This window comes from Tiliqua scincoides, chromosome 4 (assembly GCF_035046505.1).
Source record: "Tiliqua scincoides isolate rTilSci1 chromosome 4, rTilSci1.hap2, whole genome shotgun sequence".
Taxonomy (NCBI): Eukaryota; Metazoa; Chordata; class Lepidosauria; order Squamata; family Scincidae; genus Tiliqua; species Tiliqua scincoides.
The window spans coordinates 39,746,736-39,768,622 of record NC_089824.1 but is presented as its reverse complement, the minus strand read 5'-3'; the positions used below and the strand labels follow the sequence as shown (position 1 = coordinate 39,768,622).

Sequence of the window (21,887 nt, the reverse complement as noted above, 5' to 3'; positions counted from 1 at the left end):
AGAATATATGTATATACAGAAATTTGTGATAGTTCAGGATTTCAACTAAGAAGTACAACAGTTTTCTGACTCGGATGGAAATAACTAAGCTATATACACTTATTCAAGTCCTATGCAGTAGGGAATTTGGGAGTGTATATCTTCCAGCTTGCCTGTCATACATTTGCAAGTTGGATTTCAAGTTTACACCGCAAACTTCAACACTTGCAGGTCACACCCACACAGTTCAAAACCTAATGTGGAGAGATCGCACTTTCAGGGTCTACATACACTGGGTAGTGTGTGTGAGGTCCAAGATGTGACTATAAGGGAAAAACAGAGCAGTGAGCATACAATCCCAGTTCCTTACTGTGAACATGGAATGAAATAAAAAGAGCCCAATCCTATCCAACTTTCCAGTGCTGATGCAGCTGTGCTAACAGGGCATGTGCTGAATCCTGCCATAGGAGAACAGTCACAGAAGACTCCTCAGTGTAAGGGAATGTTTGTTCCCTAAACTCAGGGTTGCATGGCTGCTGCATTGGTACTGAAAAATTGGATGAGATTGGATTCTAAAACAGTTAAATTACTAGCAGTATAGCTTACCTCAATCTGCATTTTCAGATGAGTCTTAAAATTTGAAAGTAGAGTCAGGAATATAGAAAGTGAAAGTTCAAATACTTCAGGAACAGATGAAACTCCATTTTTAGACAGTGCAACACAAAGATACTGCTTAATAGCATTAATAAACATTTCATTTGTCCGGAAAACAGGTCCTGCATTCTGTAAGATGGACAGCAGCAACTGCAATGAAAGAATCTTTGACCGCAATTCATGAGACCTACAGAAATATAATATAACAATTACCTCAACTGTTTGCAGTAGATATTATTGATCATACACTTCTTTACAATCTTTACGTAAGTTTCATTTCCAGGATTTTATTCCTGAATGGGTTTATCATCATTTGTCCAACCATTCTTACTGTGTTTCTATCAGTAGGTTCCTTCCCATCTTGATTGTTGGTATCCTCCCAGGGACCTGTATTGGAACCCTTTATTCTTTATCTGCCACCACTTTTACCTCTTACGAATTCTTTTCATATTAATCATCACTTTAATGTTGATAATTTACTGTTGTATTTTTCAATTCCAGAATTTATCCTATTGTTGGTTGCTAATCTTCCTACCAGTTTTGTGCCTCTTCTGTAAATAAATGCCTCTGTATTGATTATCACCCATTAAAAAAAAGGGGACCTTGCTTTAAAATGGTAATTTCTGGAAGCACCACTGCATTGTGAAAATACTGCAATGTGAACCTAATAATGCATTTTTGGTAATTTATTCCACCACCTCAGAACTTGAAGTCTGCTACAAAACTATTTCCCTCTCTAAATGGTTATTTAAAAGTTTATGTGTTGTAGTTAAAAATCATAAATTACAAGGCAATAGCAAGAGAAGAGATTCTGACTGGATATTAGTAAAAATTTCAGACAGAACGGATGGTTCAGCAATGGAACAGATTGCCGAAGGTGATGGATACTCCTTCACTGGGAATCTTCAAGGAGAGGCTCGACAAGCACCTGTTGGAGATGGTCTAGGAGGATTTCCTGTTACAGGACAAGGGGTTGGACTACATCAGCGGTGCCCAAACCCCGGCCTGGAGGCCACTTGTGGCCCTCGGAGGCTCCCAATCTGGCCCACAGGGAGCCCCCAGTCTCCGATAAGCCTCTGGCCCTCCAGAGACTTGCTGGAACCTCTGCTGTCCTGATGCAACTGCTCTCAGTATGAGGACAACTGTTTGACCTCTCACCTGAGCTGTGGGATAAGGGCTCCCTCCACTACTTGCTGTTTCACGTCTGTTATGCAGCAGTGGCAATGAAGGAAAGGCTCGCCTTGCTTTGTGCAAGGCCTTTTATAGGCCTTGAGCTACTTTAAGACCTTCGTTCATATAAGTTCCATCTCAAAAATATTCATTTATGTAAATTTATTCAAACTTTAAATACAAATTAATTCTTTTTTTTCCGGCCCTCTGACACAGTGTCAGAGAGATGATGTGGCCCTCCTGCCAAAATGTTTGGACGCCCCTGGACCAGATTATCATTTAGGTCTCTTCCAACTCTGATTCTACAATTCTATGATCATCATCTCAATAAACATAGTCACAATGTTGAATATGCTGCTACTGGCTGAGATGCTACCAAACACTTATATTTGCATTGCTGATTAGCTTAACTATCACCCACGAGGTTATAACACCCTGCTGATGGCAATCTTGAACCCATTATAAAGTGAATAACTTATTGTATAATGAACCTTGTATTAAGTGGGGGGTTTCAGATACTATATTACAGTGTTCTTCAACCTTGGGGTCAGGTCCCCAAGCCGTGGAGCTTCAGTTGTGGGGTCGAAGCAACTTATAGGAATGAAAAAGGTTGAAGATCACTGGACTAGAGCACAACCAAGTAAAGGGGGAGGTATCTGATGTACCCATTAATCTGTCAGGAGATAGAGTTCCAGTCCTGCTCAGGTTCATAGCAATTGTGCTAAAGTAGCTTTCACTAGTGCCAGGCTTCATGGGAAGTTTCTCTCTCTCATAAGAATATTTGGTTACAGTGAACAGTGCTGTGATGGTGTTAACAGGGCAGGGAGTGGGCAGCAACAGGGGCAAGGAGTCAGTGGACAGGGTTCTGGAAAAGACCAATGGTGGGCCCCCATTATCATACTTTATATATTGGGGTTGTGGCACGGAAAAGGTTGAAGACCACTGCTATATTACATGGGGCAAAGAGTGGGAACTGCTACTGGGTATTCATAATGTTATTCTCTAAGAATTTTACAGTAAAATAATATAAACTTACTTTGGATCAGGTGGCCCATCTGACAGAGGCTTCATAGAGAGTTTACACAGTGACCTGAATACTAGGAAGGCATCTTTTTGTAAAATATGGGAAAATTTAGCACCAGGGGTAGGTCCTGAAGAATTTCCAGATTCCTAAAGAAGTTAACATATTTAGTAGTATTCCATTTAGAATTAGAACGGCATATTGAATAATCTTTATCTTGTAGCAAAAAGGATATAATACAACATTCTCAGTACAAAATAAGTTTGATTACTGAATTTTTTAAGCTAGCCATTATTCTCAAGAATCACATGACTTGAAGTTAAACAATTCAAAAATTTAATCACCATGATATTTTGATTAATTTTTATACTTTTTATTGATATCAGTCATACTTTTTACAATCACACCATTTATTTTTAAATGTTTTAAGTAAAACACATTTCTAGTTACTTATGTTAATATTTCTGAAGAGAATATCAAGAGTTCTGCAACATATTTAAGAAGTACAGCTGAATGAAAATAGCAACTTTCCCCCTTCGCCTTAAGCATCTATGTTTGGAACTGTTTATTTTTTAAATTTGTAAAGGATAGTTATGGACTAGCTATGAGCATGTGTTCATAAGCAGAGCCCTAGAGTGTCAGAGAGCAACACAGGGTGTAAACATTTAAAAAAATTTAGACATAAAAACTCACATTCTTGAAGTGACCAAGGACATGAAAAAAATATCAAATCAATGTTTATGTAATATCTGAGTCAGAGGCTATTCCTACATTATTTATGTAGCAGTATCACATGCAACATTGGTCTATAGGACATATCAATCTTTGTCCTGTGTTTGTATCAACTTACACAAATTAAAAATTAAAGCATCTGCTCTGTAGGGTTAAAGTTGCTGTCTTATCCAAGCTTTGTTTACACAACATAAACTTAAAAACACATTATAATAAAGTATTCCAACTCATTTTAAACCACAGTTTTCTGCAAATATTCAAAAGACTTTTTCATGTAAGGCTACTTTAAGGTTCAGCATATGTCCTTATACCTGAGTATCATTGGAAGAGACTGATAACCTGTCATCGGGTAAAGACGGTGTATAAACAACAGAAATGGGTGTCCCTGGAATTCCATTTGCCTGGATGTTTTCACTGTCACTACCATCTTCTGAAGTTCCAGCTGGCCCATCAGTCATATCCTTTTCAGCAGTTCTTTCTACTACATCTGTAAGGGAAAAAAGAAAAAATATTATGGAATGTCATAAAAAGTATGATGTTTATAAGTAGCTGGTAATACAGCTGGAAATATGTATTAGTGTTACAAGCCACATAATATTTCAACTATTTATTGTACATTGCCAAACAACAGCCCCCTGAAGATTATAAACCCTTCCAAAAGTGTCCGTGTTGCCATATCGGCAAATACTACTATATCAAATTAAAGTTCAGGCAGTACATTTCCACATTAAAGATATGAGTTGGAAAAAATAGTGTTCAACAAATTGAGTATGAAACACGTTATTGGCTCCTAATTTAAAAAAATGATTAAATAAAATTCAACAGGGATGCCAGAAACTGTAGGTTTTGAACCAGGAAGCTTACAGGCTGATTCTGAGATCCAGCTCAGAAGGGAGGGCGGGGAGGAGGAGGAGGAAGGAGAGAGGCGTTCCAGGGCAGGGGAGGGTAGGTGGTCGGGCGGGGTGCAGGAGGTAGGGCTGGGACCTGGCTGTTATGCCAGATCCCAACTCCGTTCTCTGAGCAGTGCAGAGCGGCTACAAGCTGCTCCATTCTCCTTGGGCATATCCTGAGGTGGCACAAGTCCCATTGGAGACCCACTGGAGATGTGGTGGCTTACCTGGGGGTAAGGGGAAGAGTTTCCCCTTGCCTCTGGCCCCAATCTTGCCCTGGATACAGCACAGGCCTCCTGGCCTGCCTGTTCCAGCACAAGATAGAATTGCACTGCACGTGTCATACAATATTTTAAACTAAAGACGCAATCCAAACCCGCACTGGAGCAGGCAAGCCAGGAGGCTTGTGCTGCATCCAATGCGGATTTCTGGCCAGCAGCGGCTCAGCCAGAGGCAAGGGGAAACTCTTCCCCTTACCCCTGGGTAAGGGCTGCTGGCCCCAATGGGTCTCCTCAGACCTGTGCCACCTCTGGAGGTGGCGCGAGTCCGAGGAGCGCGGAGCAGCTTGAAGCTGCTCCATTCTCCCCGAGGAACGGGATTGGGATCTGGCATGACCATGGGGTCCCAGCCCCGCCCCGGCTTCCCCACCCCCGGGGCTGCCCATTGCCCGCCCTCCCCGTCCAGAAACGTCCCCCTCCTGCCTCCTCCCCGCCCCCACACCTACCTTCACTGCTTGTGTAGGCACGGGTGCGACGGCACAAGCGGTAGGGAGGAAGCTGCCGTGGAGGCTTCTGCCAGCCTCCGTGTGTCGGCGCATCTATATGTGCTAATGCAGCTTCCTCCCACTGAGGCGCAAATGTGCTTTATGGTACATTTGCAACCCTCCTGGGGCTCCTATACCAGCATAGGTGCCGGTTAGGATTGCGCCCTAAGATACTAATCAAAATAACTGTGCTGCTTAAAATACTACTACTTGTTATTTTAGGTATTATATTCCCACACTGCCTCCATCCCCAGATCTTTACCACAACTTCCCACAAGTTTCCTGAGCTCCCACCCAAGTAAGTTATATGCTTTAATGTAAGTATAGTACCTCCAACTACTATGTTCACCATTTCCTGGACTATGCTTTGTACAACATCCTGTGCCGTTTCTTCACATTGAGTACATTCTCCATCATATGGTCCTCCATCGTTTTTAGAAAGAGCTACAAAATAAGAACAGGAACTGTTTTATTCAGAGTATATTATGCTTGCATTCCAGTCAGTTTTATAATACAATAAACCCCACATAGCTCTTTATTCTTCAACAGTTATTCATTGCATATAATTAACCTGAGTTGCTAACAATTAACTACCTACCTCAACCACACTTCAAGAAAGTAACCTGTGACTACAAGGCAGTTTGTTAAAGTAACCATAATCTTGGTATCAAGGTCTGCTGACAATGTGCCTGTTAGTTTGAATTAACTGAAACTGAAACAACAATTCCTTTAGACAATAAAACTTCATACCCTCTTCCACCCTGTTATGGCCAAACCACCCATTATTACTTTCTGCTGCTGTTGCCTGGTCAGCTTCTGTTTGTTCATTTTCTGCACTGGAAATATCAGACCCATTTTCTGCTTCTGTGTCTTCTTGAAGGCTCTTGTCCACATGATTTGTGTGATGGTCCAGGTCCCCTTCATGATCCTGGGATAGGTGATCAACCGTCTGCTCTGAAAGATGTCTCAGTTGAGGCGATTCAGGCTCATGATGGCTTAGAGGTGACTGTTGCAGATGGTGCTGCTGCCGATGTCTTTCTTTCTCCATTTGTTTGGCTTCTTGAAGCTGTAACAAATTGAATACATCTGAACAAACAATGTATTAAAGAAAATCTATTATTTTGTTATGTTAGAACAAACATTCCTGCTATTTTATACTCTAGGACAGTGGTTCTTAAACTGGTGGGTCATGACCCACCAGTTCGTGTAACACTTCCCCCGTCCCTTTAAGGGATGGGGAAGGGGGGAGGCAGCAACACGATCCCCAGGATCGCGTCGTGAAGGGGGGGTGCTTGTGCCTTACTCTGCATGATGCTGGGCTGCAGCAGGCTGCAAGAGGTGCAGGCAGCCCTGCATAGTGCTCCCTGACGCTTGGAACCTGCAAAAGAAGTAGGCGCAAAGCACTTCTGTTTTGCAGGAAGTGCTTTGCGCCCGCTTCTTTTGCAGGTTCCAAGCGTCAGGGAGCACTATGCAGGGCTGCCTGCATCTCCTGCAGCCCAGCATCATGCAAAGTAAGGCACAAGCACCCCCCCTCGCCCCTCTTCACAACACGATCCTGGGGATCGCGTTGCTGCCCTAGCCCCTTCCACACAAGAACTCACTGAGGGAGTAAAGCTCCCTCAAAGTTTGAGAAACCCTGCTCTAGGAGCATCAAACAGAAAAGTCCACACATAGAAGATGCACATTCAGGATTTGTAGTCTTCTAGCCTTCGACTGTATGCAATGCTCCACTATATGTGAAGTCTGCAAAAGTAAAGGTATCAAGAATAGCCCAAGTGCTCAACTCCTCAAAATGTTTTCAGTTATTGCAATATGAAATAAAAGGAAGGGGCTTGGGCAGAGACTAGCAAAACAGGTCAAATATTGCTTAGGAATACAAGAGATTAAAGTAGCATTTGAAATCACCCAATATAAAGTGCAAAGATACTTACTGCTTGGTTTTCCATACGTGCAAATATAACATTCAGCATTTGGGTAAGAGTGGCCTTGGCTGTAGTTTGATTTATGAGATTTTTGCTTGCAAGATAGATATTGTAACATGTTCTTACAGCCTGCAGGACTGTTCCTTCATGAATTTCTATGTGTTGAGATGTTACTGCCGTGAGTAGAGCCTAAAATATATAAGTAGACATATAGGTATAAAGTTACCACTACTATCATAACTGAAAATTTCTGTATGTGCAGTTCCCCCTCCATTAAAACACATCTAAGCACATGCTCACGCCCATGTGTGGGTAACAGCAGCACATCCACCTGGAGTACAGATCATGCCATGTGTATGCTAATGTTGCACACATGTAAACCAATACATATGGCATGTGCACTTAAGATGACATCACAGAATGCTTACACAGAGCATTACCTATAACCTGTACTACACTGTAATAGTGCTTTAGCATATTATACACACATGGAATTCTCTTCATACAAATGTAATGAAATAATGAAATATTTTTGTATTTAGAAAACTTTGTTGTCTTTCTACCAAAAAAACAATGCAGCTCTTTAACAGAAGAGTTTGTTTATTGAAATGTTAAATAGCATCTCTCAGAAAAGTTGGAAAATTCATGGCTAAAACAAGAAATGAAACATTGTACATTATAAAGCAGAGGATATTCAACTCTACTCAATTACTGCAAGTGCATGAACCACATAGCTGACTGGCACATGTCAGCCTGCCACCCTCTCTAACCTGGAAGTAATTGCTGAGACATGATGATGTCACTCCCATTACTTCCAGCATGGTCAGAGCAAAGTTGGCCACTTCCGAAGAAGCAGTCAACTTTGCTCTGACCAACTGCACAGAGAATGACTGTGAGGGTGGGCAGGAGACCACCCCCGCAATCATTCTTGGAGGAGTCACGCGCCACTTGGAACAAAGCTGGCTGTTTCTGCATGTGGCCCTGCTGCAAGCGGCTCATTCACAAACAAGGAGGGCAGGACTGGCAACTGGAGCGCCATAGTGGGGGTGGCAAAGAGTGTCAGTAAGGGTCCTGTGACAGCCCTCAGCTACGCAAATGATGCGCATCTCAGACATATAACTCTACAGAAAACCATATCAGGTTCAAAACATTATTTCAGATCTTTGTTTTTCCCTTACCATTGTTTGCAGAAAACTAGTTTCCAAGTTTGGACATAATGTAGAACCATAGTTAATTCAAAGTGAAAGTAAAATCTTTCATTCACCTTCTCTCAGGAAGGAAGGGGGGAGTGCACAAAGCTACAATTCCCATTATACAAAGAAACCACTGTGGAACTCTGGTTTCCCATTATATTCAAACCAGGTTATGATATATAAGTATCCAATTAGAAATCTGAAAACAGCTGGCATCAGCTGTTACCTGATGAAAACATCAGATTACCTTTATAATTTGTAGCTGAACACCTTCATCTGTCTGAGGTCCTTGAAAGCAGCCACATATTGTTTCAATAATTCTATCAATTAATTTTTTGCCAGGAGCTGTACTATCTGGAGCACTGCCAGTCAGATGTCCATAGGCTATAAGTTTCTGAGAGAAAAACAAAAGAACTGTGAACAAACAAGGTTAAGCACCATAACTTGTACCTTGCAGTCAGGATAATTCTCATCTAAAGTACTTTACTGCAGTAATTCCAAGCTTTTAAACATCCTGGAACAAATCTGCAATAAGGTAAAATCAGAACAAAGCAGGAACTAGCAAGATACTGACATGTCCCCCCATCTCCTGTTCACAGTAACCACAGGTTTTCCCATAATATTTGAACTGGGTAGATTATGGCTCTGCTAGCTGTAAATTTACCTCCAACCGAGAGTAAGAAACTCTTGATTGAAATGGATTGTCAATTCTGGTTCTGGAGCAAACAGTGGTTATCAATAGCACAGAAGTCATAATAGAAAAACCAACTGTTACCAGAAACCAGGATGTGACAGAAGACATCAGCACATGAAAGGCAAGAAGGGAACATTCAAGCCAGTAGCACATTTGCCACAGCCAAACAATGATTTGGCTACAACATCTGAACTAGGCCACGGCAAATCCCAATTATCGTAGATACTCGCCTATAATTCAGTCAGGTTTTGAGCAACAACTCAAACATCATTTTCTATGACGCTCAGATAAGTTGGGGTTAAACTTGGGGGGTGTCTGATTATAGTCTTGTCTGATTTTACCCAAGGCCAGATCCTGAAAAATAACCTTCCAATAACCTAAGAATGGTACAGACTATTAAAGACATAGTAAAAGATCATAAGATACATTTTTATTCTTTAACTTTATAAATTCTGGTCTTCACAACCTTTATGTAAACTATCAGAATAAGTGCCCTGTAAACAAGATACCAGCAGAGCAGTGGTTCCCAACCTGGGATACATGTACCCCCAGGGGCACTTGATAGGACCTTTAGGGGTACTTGAAAAAGAAATGAATGGCAGAAAAAGGCAGGCAGTGCTCCAGAATGCCTTGCAGAACCAGCAAGGCAGAAAGGGGGGTAGCTAGCTGGCTGTGAAAGGTCCACCAATGGCTAATTTTTGGTCAGCAATTCATGTAGGAAAAAAGCTGAAACATAATATGGAAAGCGATCAATCACCAAGAATTTCTCAGGACACTTCTCATACAAAACTGTGTAAAGGCATAGTCTTCAGTTCTTCAAACAGATAAATACTGTGATGAATACATGAAGTATGGATTTTCATATAGAGGAAGGCTTATATTATTTTAATTACAAACATTTTGCTAATATGAGGGGTACAATTTATGGAAATGGACTGCCAAGGGCATGCAAGTGAAAAAAGGTTGGGAACCACTGCAGGAGAATCATTAATCAAATCCTTCTTCAAGGTGCCTGGTGTGTTAAGCCAGAGGCTCTATATATAACATACAACTTATAACACATAACTGAGAATGTGCAATTCAATTCACAGTGGAGAGACAAGCAACAAGGCATGATTGTGAGCAAGTGCAGCTGCACATAGTTGCAACTCTATTTACTCAGACGTAGTAATTCTTAAGTAATGGTACACTGAATTGGAGCCTGGGACTTCCTTTCAAATGGTGTTTAAAAAAAACAGATCTCTGTCAAACATTTGCAAAATGGAATAAGGCTTGCTTGCTTTCAATGAAAGCCTTGCTTTTGTTCTCAGGGGAATAAAAGGTTAACTGTGGCTGCAGTTTTACCCAGGAGGGGTTGCCTTGGAGATTAACAACCCTCTAATTATGTCTGCAACTTCTCCTTGCCTGACACTTAAGTGACCTCAGAGATAAGGCAAGGTGATGATCTAAACTTGATTTACCAGCAGAAATTTCTGCAGGAGTATCTACAGTAAATCACCATGTGAGGACAGTTAACATTTCCAGATTTTGCTCTTAGTAGGACTTCTATTTAAAAAAAGAAAAAAATTAGTTTCTCACAAAATGTAATGTTAGCTTAACAGCCTAAACCTAAAAGGCTGGCTTAACAGCCACTAGCTGTTAGATAGCTAGATAGTAGCCTAACAACTTTCAACAAATTTAAAAAAAACTAATACTATGAATAGATTTAAGAATTTGGATAAAACTTCACAAAGAGACTTCCTTCTTTTCATTAAGAAAAAACCAGAAACTTAAACTGATAAATTAGTGATACACAATTCAATACAAACCTGCAAACAATCTAACGAAGTACTAACAATCCTGGGACACTTGGACTGGCATGCCAATTCAAATGGTAAGAAGTACTTGTCCGCCTCAATAAAGCTTGTCTTTGATTTCACCGGTGGAAGAGTGCTTGAGCCAGGCTTTGCTTCTCCATGAGGAGGACTGAACAAAATGATCCAATTAGGATGGTAGTAAGGTAAAAATATTCAAGAAAATACAGAAACAGATGTACAGCTAATCACCACAAATGCTTTTCCATTTTAAAAATAAAAAATGTGCCTGTTTGACATAAAACTATATGTTGAATAAATTTGTCATTGCTTGCTAACTGACTCTAGTTACTGTATTAGCTAAGAAGCAGACAAATGTAACAATTTGCAATGAACATAGCAAGAGCTAAAAATTTTACCAGACTACTACAGAGAATCTAGAACAGGGGTGCTCAATAGGTGGATCGCGATCTACCGGTAGATCGCGAGGCAAAATGAGTAGATCACGGAGCCCTGTCTCTCCAAACTGTTAATATGTCAGTTTCATCTAGTGACTAGACGAAACTGACATACTTAGCTAACACTAAACTGACACTGAAACTGACACTTTAGCTGCTCTTCAGGCATGCAGCAACAAAACTGACAAAACTGACTAGACTCCAGCAGGGGCTCCATACATTAAAGGGGGTGTCTGTCAGATGCTTCCTTCTCCCCTGGTAGATCTCCGGGCCTTGCTGGGTTTCAAAGTAGCTCTCGAGCCAAAAAAGCGTGAGCACCCCTGATCTAGAACATGTAGATTAGTTATGTATGGCGGTTTTGCTACTGAACAGCTCCTGTCCTCAGTGTGAACAAAGTATTACTGTTACTTGTTACTGTTACTTAAACAGATGCCTCTTTAAAAACCTGTAATGTGAAGATGTGTATCATTGTCTCTTAAGGGTGTGCGAGTATGCTTGCACACGTGAAAAAATGTAACATCTGCTCATTTTATTGCAAACACACAAATTTGTGGCAAAATTTTCTGTATATCAATACCATAGATATCAAAAGCCCCAAATTTTAAGATATTATTTATATTATATATTTTAAGATATTTATTTAATATTAAATATTAAGATATTATTTTATATAAACAAAAACAGCTCTATGGAGAGAATAAAATAAAACCAGACTGTCATACGTGCTGCACTACATGTCTTGCAAAAAGATTTAGGCAGGGGATAACTTTAACTTGTAATTAATTATATTATTTTAATTAATTTACTTTACTGAACAAATTAAAGTATACAGGATGACATATGGAATGCTGTAACATGAAATCTCTCATATTCTTGCAAAATATAAGCAGCATGAAGATAATCTAACTCTGCAATCCTGATCAAGTCGGTTTTTCCTTCATCAGGCAAGTCCATACAATTAAAAAAAATAAAAAATATGAGTATACTCATTCTTAGCTCTGTATGATTAAGGAGTACATAGAAAGTATCTGGATATTTCATTAATTTGTGGAGAATTATTTACCAGTTCAACTATTAATCCTAAATTTTAGGGTTTTTTAAAATTTCCAGAAGCTGTAGTTTTCCCTTCATCTTGGGTGCTCATAGGAAAGTTCCTACAACAGATGGTCAAAATGTGGAGAGAGAAAGGGAATTCTACATTCCAAGAAGTTTTAGAGTCATATAACATCTATAAAGGGTGTTTAAGGTGCCTTATTTATGACCTTCACTGATCTAGTAACATCCTGACACTCCTTATATTTGCTTTAACTGTAATTTGAAGCCAGTGATTAGAAAGAAAAAATGCCTGCTATGAAAATTGATTTGAATCACAAAATGTTTTTTTTCCTGCATTTGCACATTGCAGATGAAGATTTGATACCTTTAAATTGGCACCAGGTCCACATGTGAGTGTTCCATACTTCACCTTAGCATGGTGCCTTAGTGCTAAACAGGCAGTTTATGAAGCAGCCTTCCCTTAAAACAAAGTACTGCATGATTTAAAGCAACGATTTTCAACCTTTTTTATCTCACAGCAAGGCATTAAAATTGTCAAGGCACACCATCAGTTTTTTGACAATTGACAAGGCTGAGACACTGACAGTAGGGGCTCACATCCCCCAGTGGCCCTATTAACAAATGATCCTTCCTCCAAACTCCCTTGGCACACCTGCAGACCATTCACGGTACACCAGTGTGCTGAGGCACAGTGGTTGAAAATGGCTGATTTAAAGTATTTCTCCATATAAATACAGCTAGGAATACTTTTAACAGGTAAAACTATTCATGCTCAAGAAAGAGGAAGAGTACCTTTGTTTTCCAGTTTCTGCTTTTATTTCCTCTGGGGGAAAAAAACACACATAAAAACATTATTTCTAAGTCTGACATATTACATTACCAAATTCACTTTCACATTTAATTTAAAAAAATTTAAAACTAATTCTACACTAGATAATACATCAGTAGCATTTTATCTCAAACTGAACTACAGGCCAAATCCTATCCTTGAGATATGCCAGCATACACCAGCAAAAAAGAGCCCTGTCAGTGAAGAAGCCCACCCCACCAGCACATACTGATGCTTCACTCCAGTGGAGCAACCAACGTGATAGAGATGGCACATCGCTCCATGGATAACAGGCTGTATCAGTGTTTCCAAAGACATTGGGGGTGTTATAGGTAAGGACTGTGCTAGCATTACGCAGAGTAAGAACAAACTTGCATTTGGCCCATGTTGCATTGGTGTTGGTACACTATTGGTGTAGCGCTACCAGCTGTGACGGGTGTTGCATTGACACAACATCCAAATAGGATTGTGCCGTAAGACCTATTTTAACATATCATGCAGTTCATGTTGAGCAATACAAATAACTGCACTCATGATTACAATCAGACAAACACTGATTGAACCTTGATAACCAATAAGCTTTCAATTCAAAGGATGAAAAACCACCTCATTGTGAATATGGCAGGGTGTCTGAGTGTCTTGATAACTAATCTCTATTATGTGATCTTGATGCTGTAACAGAACCTGGTCCAGAATAGAAACCTTTAAGAAACCTGGTCCAGAAAAAGAATACATAGACAGAAGTTCCAATCTCTTGGCATAATGCATGCAATTGTGCTTATCTACACAGAATGGTAACCTCCAGTACTCTATTTAGAGGAAAGATATAAATCATTTAAATACATAAATAAGAATGCTCTTAAAATGACTACGGACAAATATAGTCCCTTATACACCCTCATATACACACATTACCCACACAGCTCCCACCATTGCCATAAGAAGTCATTGCACTGAAAACAATGCACACCTCTGAGTCCATTTCACAATTAATGTTTGAGGAAAGTTTGTGCCAACCGTTCCATTCACCAGTGTGGCAAATTTCAGGACCATTAGAATGATGACTGTATCTTATATAAACTTTCAGTTTATAACAGAACACTTCTTCACCTGTCAAAACAGCCATTTCAAATGTCATATATTTATTTCTCTATGCCAAGCTAGTAATAGCGAGCTGCTCTCTTATCAGCTGAAACACAACATTTGCACACAAAACATAGTTTAGGAAATAATTCATCCAGAAGCAAATTTTTAATTTTTCCTATGCCTAACACATATGCTCAGATCAATATACTTATTCAAAACGCCTAGTCAAGCCACCCAACAGGTTCCTTGTAAAACTAAAATATTCTATAAGTTCACTTTAGGAAAAACACACATTTTCAAAGTTGGAGCATCAGCTACATCTGCTTTACTGTTAATTTCATGCTCAGGAGCATTACATGATTAACTGCCAAGTGAATGCAGATCATGAACATCACAAGACGACACAGGCCCAGATTTGTTCTTCAATTAAATGTCAAAAACCTCAGATGTTTAATAAGCTTCCAGAACAAGTACAAATCATACTTCATGGCCTGATTCACCTGATGAACATATGAAGACAATTACATATTTGACAAAGTCAAACATTTCTAAACTGCACAAGTCAAAAGACAGCTTTAAACTTGGTAGCATCAGGAATGCTAGTGCTTAAAATTACAAATCTCTGGACAGAGGGCTAGGCCTGAGCCTAGTGAGCTACAAGGCCTGTGTGCACTCATTGACCCCAAGTCCTCTTTAATCACAGAAGAAAATACAGTAGTGTTGTACAACCTCAGTCAATCCTGCAGTTGACAAGCACTATATAGCTTCTGGGTTGACCAGTCTGGCCTTGCAGCTGCACCAGTGCTGGAAAGTTGGACAGGACTGGGCCCTAAGGCAGTGCACAGCTCCACCATTAAAGCCTCTAATCTTTCCGTCCACTGGAAGGCTCAACTCAGAAGTGTGTTGGACAGCACCACTGTGGATGACATGTGTCCCCTGTGAAATAATGGGCCAGGAAAGACCCACTGGAATCTCCCCATGTTTTACTCGTATCTAGCCACTGGATAGATCCATCAACCTGACCATGAAGTAGGCTATGCTTAACCTCTCCCAATGCAACTAGCCAGCACATGACTTGGCAGGCAGGCAGGCAGCTGGTCTGACATCTACAAACTCAGTACAAATGCAGATCAGGGATTTGTACTGAGACAAATACTGTACTGTACAAATGCAGATCCCCTTGCTTCCTCTCTCCTCCCTCCGGGCTGTTGCATTACACAGAAAAGGGGAACGGCACACAGTACTGCATAAGTACCTTGTTAATGTCTTCAAAAACAGTGATGCACCTCAGATTTGTTTCCCCGTTTCAAACAGGCTACAGAACTCGTGCAAGGAAAGCGCCCTACAGGTAGACCACAGCTGTGATACAAGGACATCTGCAAGAGGGATCTGAAGGCCTTAGGGATGGACCTCAACAAGTGGGAAACCCTGGCCTCTGAGCGGCCCGCTTAGAGGCAGGCTGTGCAGCATGGCCTTTCCCAGTTTGAAGAGACACTTTGCCAGCAGTCTGAGGCAAAGAAGGAAGGCCCATAGCCAGGGAGACAGACCAGGGACAGACTGCACTTGCTCCCGGTGTGGAAAGGATTGTCACTCCCGGATTGGCCTTTTCAGCCACACTAGACGCTGTGCCAGAACCACCTTTCAGAGCGCAATACCATAGTCTTCCGAGACTGAAGGTTGCCAATACAAATACAGGGCAATCAGGTTCCAGGGCGAGCTTCAGCTCTTCCTCACAAGCACCTTTCCCCATGAATTACCCCTGACTTATCTGAGAGTCATGGAAAATTCCATGATTTTGGCTGAAAACCTGCTCTTGCCTTATCTGTGAGATTTCCTTATAGGCAAGTATATACAGTAGTCAATGAGAAAAATGGAACCCCAATTCCTCAACTCCTCATAAAAATGGAAAGATAAACTGGGCACTTATGTATTTTGTTCTAGCTTACACATTTTGTGGCACAGTTAATCCTGCTCTAAGCGACACACTCCTTCAGTCATTGGAGGCCAACAGGAAAGTCTGCACACATGGCTTTTATACAGACACTGGCCAGTTCAGACTTTATTCCATATTAGCTTTAACCTCAAGTATCTGATTTTGCTCCTTTGATCTTTGTCTAATTTTTTTAAAAATAAATTTTCTATATACCGTATTTTTCACTCCATAAGACGCACCTGACCATAAGACGTACCTAGTTTTTAGAGGAGGAAAACAGGAAAAAAATATTCTGAACCAAATAGTGTAATGAAATATTTAATAAACTATAACAGAATAACATTTGAACCATGTAAAGTGAACAGCAGTCAACAGTGGCATTAAGAACCATTATCACTGTCATTAACTAATGGAGAGACTTAAAGGTTTGAGTACTCTAGTTTTCTGGAAACCCCAAGAACTCATCATCGCTAGAGTCAGAATTTATGAAGCTCACAAAAGCAGGTGCACACAAATAGGGGATCACATTATCTTTCTGCTACAATGATGTTCTGCCAAATTCCAATCCACTGGGCCTCGTGCCCGCTTAAGGCTGATCAGTCCCCCTTGTGCAACTCACCAGTGCAGCAAGTAAAAGTGAGTCCAGTTCTAGTCCACAGATGCCAAGTAAATCAGTCCCATCAATCAGAGTTGCCAAATCAGAGTCCAGAGCCAATAAGCCAAATTACAGTCCAAGGTCAGGTTCCAGGTAGGTTAGTCAAATCAGGGTATCCAAGTCCAGTCACAATCCACAGTCAGATTCCAAATTCAGTAAACCCAGGCAGTCTCCTCTCCTACCTCCAACCTGCACTCCTTCAAAACCCACAAACCCTTTCTGCCTCAGGTACTCCTTATATCCCTGAGGGCCCTATTGCCTTCCAGTGGCTGCAGCTGTGCAGCACACTCTGCTGGATGCCCAGGCCTTACCCTTAAAGGGGCCACTGCTGACACCACATCTACCGCCTTGCCAGTTCTTCCATGATTCCAATACAAATGAACAAGTGGAAAGTCCAACCACAACTTGAATTCTCAAGACACAACAAACCTCTGGATTTATGGTGATTTACCTGGGGCTTGTGCAATAAGCAAACACTGGCATTCTGACCAAGGAGACAGTTTTTTCTTTGTGATGGGGGGGGGGGGGCTTACATTCAGATGCTGGATGAGGTGAGTGAAAGCGCCCCTCCCCTGCTGTGTATGTGTGGGGGGAGGGCAGAGCATCTGTGTGTGTAAGAGAAAGGGGCAGCCTGTGTGTGTGAGAGAAGGGGAAAGTGTTTGTGTTGCAGAGAAGTTGCAATGCTCCAGGCTTGGGGTGGGGGGAAAGAGAGGCTGTGATGCTCCAGGCTTGGGAGGGGAGAGGCTTTCCTGGGAGTAAGCCCCCCTGACTCTAACGGGACTTACTTCAGAGTAGGCATGCACAGGATTGGGCAGCGAGACTGCCACCCCACCCACGCTTTCCTGGGAGTGAGCCCCAGTGACTCTGAGACTTACGTCTGAGTAGAAACGTGGGCTTGAGCTCCCTCCAGTGCTGCCACAGTCCGCGCGGGCGCTGAGGGAACGCAGGAGCCCCCCAGCCAGCTCAGCCTCTGACCGCCCGGGGAAGCCGAGCAGAGCGAGCGGGCAGGGGGCGGGGCCAGGGCGGAGTGTTTTTTTGTTTGTTTGTTTTTTGCAGTATTCGCTCCATAAGATGCACACACTTCCCCCCCCACTTTTTGGGGTGGAAAAAGTGCGTCTTATGGAGCGAAAAATACGGTACCTAAAAAAACCACCTGCCCATCTCATTATGACAAGAGCTCTGAGACCATGTCTACTTGAACTCAGGCAAGACTGCTCACTTGGTTAAATGTTACAAAGTCTTGGAGAATGAGAGAGTTGTGTGCACAGGTCAGTCAGCACTCCTTTCCTCCGATATCTGGGTTGCATGCTGAGAGATGTGTAGAGAAATGGGCTCACCACAGGTGGAGGGGGGGAAGGCATGAGAGGGAGCCTATACTCTTACCACTCTGAGAGACAGCAAATCTGTCCCCCAAGAGATACAGCAGTTAGAGCCAGGACTGTTTGCCAAAGTGTGCTTCTGTCTTCCCTGAGGAACTCAAGAGCACTTGGGAAACCTGACGCATAGGTTGCCTGTTCAACTACTCCCCATCATCATATAACCATCATTTATCATACATGTATTAACTACTGAGTTTCATCTGCTCATATATTTTGTGGATCTGTTTCCTAGTAGAACTCTTTTGAATCATAACAGTAATTATGGTGACATTCAGACTAGTTTTCCACTCACCAAAAAGCTCTTGCACAAGTAGAAGTGTATTGAAGAAGGTTGATGTACACAGAAATCAACCTCTGTTCCAGAGTAGTACTTGCAGTAGTAGAAGATGCCGAGCAACAGATTTCACAGCCTTTAGCACAACTGTTGAAGTGTTCTCTGGCATTGCACCCCTGGTGGCCTATCACACTTCATGTGTGTTTCAATATGTCCTGCATTCAATTAAGCACTGATCTGTATTTGTGCCTTTCTATTCACATTATTCATGCATGTATGTTTGAAGAGTGGTATTAAACATATATTGATATAAAGTTACATATATAACATGCAACACATTTTTGTCATGAAGTATGTGCCAGCATACAAAAGGCACAAAAGTGACAGCTGTTAGAATGTAGCCATTTTTTATCACAATCTTTTTTATCACAATAGACATTTTTCTCCCCCAAGCAGCCATTCTCAAAGGGGTTCATGTGTTCCCCAGAGGAACCCTGGCACATTTGAAGGCCAATAAATGGTAATTTATGTTAATAAATGACTGTATGTTTATCTGTTCATGTTGCATCCCTGTTCAATGGGGGCCCTGGAACCTGAGAAGAACTCCTAAAGGGCTGTCACCAAAAAATGTTTGAGAATGGCTGAAAAGCCACAGCAAGTGATGCTGGCTGCCCCTTCAGTGTACTCGGCATTAGCTGATAAACTTTTCAACAACAGTATGCCATTTATAACAATCCTTTTATTTGCATTTTCTGGGTCACCCGGCTGGTTTTACAGGAATGTGCAGTCTTCGACGTTGCAGAGAAGCAGGGGCAGATTCTGGGTGAAGGGCATACTCAATTCACCACCGCTTGGCCCCCACCATCTACCAGTGACACAAGCTGCATCAGGTTGCTGCATGTCTGAGCCAGTCAAAGTTGTCAGTCCCAGTGAATTGCAGATCATGTAAGCTGTGGAATGTCTTCTAGTTCTCATACATGTGCTCACTCGGTGCCAGGCAATGATGTGGACATATGAATAGTTCACTAGTCCAATAACTTCAGAAAATCTAACAATCTCATAGAATTCCCATTCAATGTACACATTTTCTTTCTTCTCTACTGGCACAACGATAAGCTCATATGTATGTGACAATTATTTTAAGAAATATATTTAAATGCCTGCTAATGGAACATCAAGAAAGGCCCTGGCTGCACAGGCTCCAGGAATAAGCCTGTGTCCAATACTCATAGACCAACAAATATTATCTATAGTGGCAGAATATTTCTCTGTGTCTCTAGCCTCAGCTGGTACTTGATTTCTTTTATGCTCCTCTTATCCAAGCAAAGGCACCAGATACATGCCTTGTCAGTACCTGGAACATAGGTAAATCTTGACCTGTGTTCCACAAGATACTGCCTCTACTGCAGTAATAACCAATACATGGTAATGGCAAACAGTGCCAAAGGCATTTACGAATTACTGTATACAAATTTACCAATTGTTCTTCATCTAAAATCAAAGCACAGGCATTTGACTATACATCTCCTCAATGCACAGTCTCTCCCATAATTCAACTAACGGAAAAGAGAAAATACAAAAAAGCAAGGGGGGGAAGTGAAAGAAAAGAACAAAAGTAAGATAAATAGAGAGCTTAAAAGGGCTATGGGTGGCCTTGCACAAGCATTATCAGAAGAATCAATCCAGAGTCTTCCAGCAGCATCTACGCAGCTTATATAAAGTAAGAGACACAACTGGCTTATATCGCACAAAATGTTGCATAAGCACAAAGGACAATACACTGTTGCTCCTCTTCATTGTTCAGTTACATAAACACAACATGCTATACTCCTGCACTAAGCCCTGAGTGCTGTGTGGACAACATCTCCTCCATTTGTGTTTTCCTGCATTATGTTGGCTCGAAAAACTAGGAGTTATTCAATGACTTTGAGAAGAGTTGCTCAAACTCTTCAAATTAAGTCAAGATCAGTTTCGACATAAGTGTGGAAATTCTGTTGCATTCGGGATGGATGAGGAGGTTCTTAAAGAGATGGAAAGCCCAGAGGTCAACAAGAACAGAAAGGCATTTCAATTTTTAGTCAGACCAAGCAGCACCAGTCTTGAGAGTGGCCCGTTTTTAAGACTGAGTGTAATTAATCAATAGGATTTTCACAAAAGTTACCTTCCACAAAAGAAAGCCTTCATAGAATTGTTCTTAGACTTCTGGATTGTGTGTACTGACACACATCCTGGTCCTTATACAAAGGTGTAAGCCTTACACATCCTTACAGATAGGTATAAGCCAGCAGAGGCAAACCAAGCAGTAGAAGGAATATGAATGTGATTCAATCCATAGAAATACCAATAAAATCCTGGAATTAAAGACAGAGTTTTAGTCTGCAAAATTCTCTTATGCCTCTAACCTGAAGAGATACAATTTGAAAACTTTCCATTTGAAAGGTCTCCATCCACAGGTCTATGTAAGTGCAGAAATATGTGTCATGCAGGTGCATTAAATTCACAATGGTCCTAGATTTATGGACTAAGGGCAGATAAGACTTAGAAAGGCATTAAAGAAATGTGATTCAGGCAGAGCATAAAAATATATTCTAAAATTAACATACAACAAGGTGAAAATACCTCACTGAAAATGTTAATGGACACACTCACAAGTGGAATAGTGTTAAAAGGCAAACTACTTCCAAGTTCCTTGCCTAAGACAGAACTTTTTTGCAACACAAGGTGTTTGGGGGTTGGAACTAAGATACATACACAGAACTGACAATATCTGCTGTGAACTAACCTCTCCAAGAGAAAGGACTGCAACAAAAGTAGCAATTATCAGGAATTTATCCATTGTTACCATTTACAAGTGAAAGCAAGTAAATTCAAACCAGGTATTTTAAGATAACAGTTGTATGTTATTTAAATTTAGATATGAATACAAAACCAGCTAATATCCTTCTCCTCAATGCAGTCTCCCCCATAATTCAACTAACAGGGAAAAGAGAAAATACAAAAAAAGCAAGAGGGGAAGTGAAAGAAAATAACAAAAGTAAGATAAATAGCAATAAACACAAAGAAGTAAATCATGTAGGCTTAAATATAAATGCAAAAAAGAACTGTATATCACAACTGCAAGAGATGTAACATCTGCAAGGGCTAAATAATACTTTAACATCCATCTGTAATGCTTGATTTATTTCAGAAACTGTTTTGGGGAACTCTGTAAAAGACAAAGGCATAAAAGCAAATTTTAAAACTTTATCAGAAATGGCAAAAGTGAACTATATTTGAAGAGGGGAAAATCAGCATTTGTTTTAAAGAGATTTGACATTTTTCTCCTTAAGCGTATCAAGAAAAACTAAATTTGCATTTGCATAACTCTCTATCCAATGTGCAGTAAGAACAAGAGGTTTTCAGCAGC

At 41.0% G+C, this 21,887-nt stretch overlaps 1 protein-coding gene across 2 annotated transcripts in view; it reads right to left on the bottom strand.

Moving 5' to 3' along the window:
* Nucleotides 1-21,887, bottom strand: part of ARFGEF1 (ADP ribosylation factor guanine nucleotide exchange factor 1) — a 99,593-nt gene that overhangs the window by 50,756 nt on the left and 26,950 nt on the right. Inside the window, exons 2-10 of one of the 2 annotated variants that reach the window (XM_066622770.1) lie at nt 13,118-13,148; nt 10,827-10,983; nt 8,572-8,718; nt 7,141-7,320; nt 5,960-6,275; nt 5,540-5,653; nt 3,868-4,043; nt 2,840-2,973; nt 586-820 (exon numbers count right to left, since the gene is read on the bottom strand). In XM_066622770.1, the coding sequence (XP_066478867.1) occupies nt 586-820; nt 2,840-2,973; nt 3,868-4,043; nt 5,540-5,653; nt 5,960-6,275; nt 7,141-7,320; nt 8,572-8,718; nt 10,827-10,983; nt 13,118-13,148 (1,490 nt within the window). The remainder of the gene's footprint in view (nt 1-585; nt 821-2,839; nt 2,974-3,867; nt 4,044-5,539; nt 5,654-5,959; nt 6,276-7,140; nt 7,321-8,571; nt 8,719-10,826; nt 10,984-13,117; nt 13,149-21,887) is intronic. The other variant, XM_066622772.1, reaches the window with a different exon arrangement.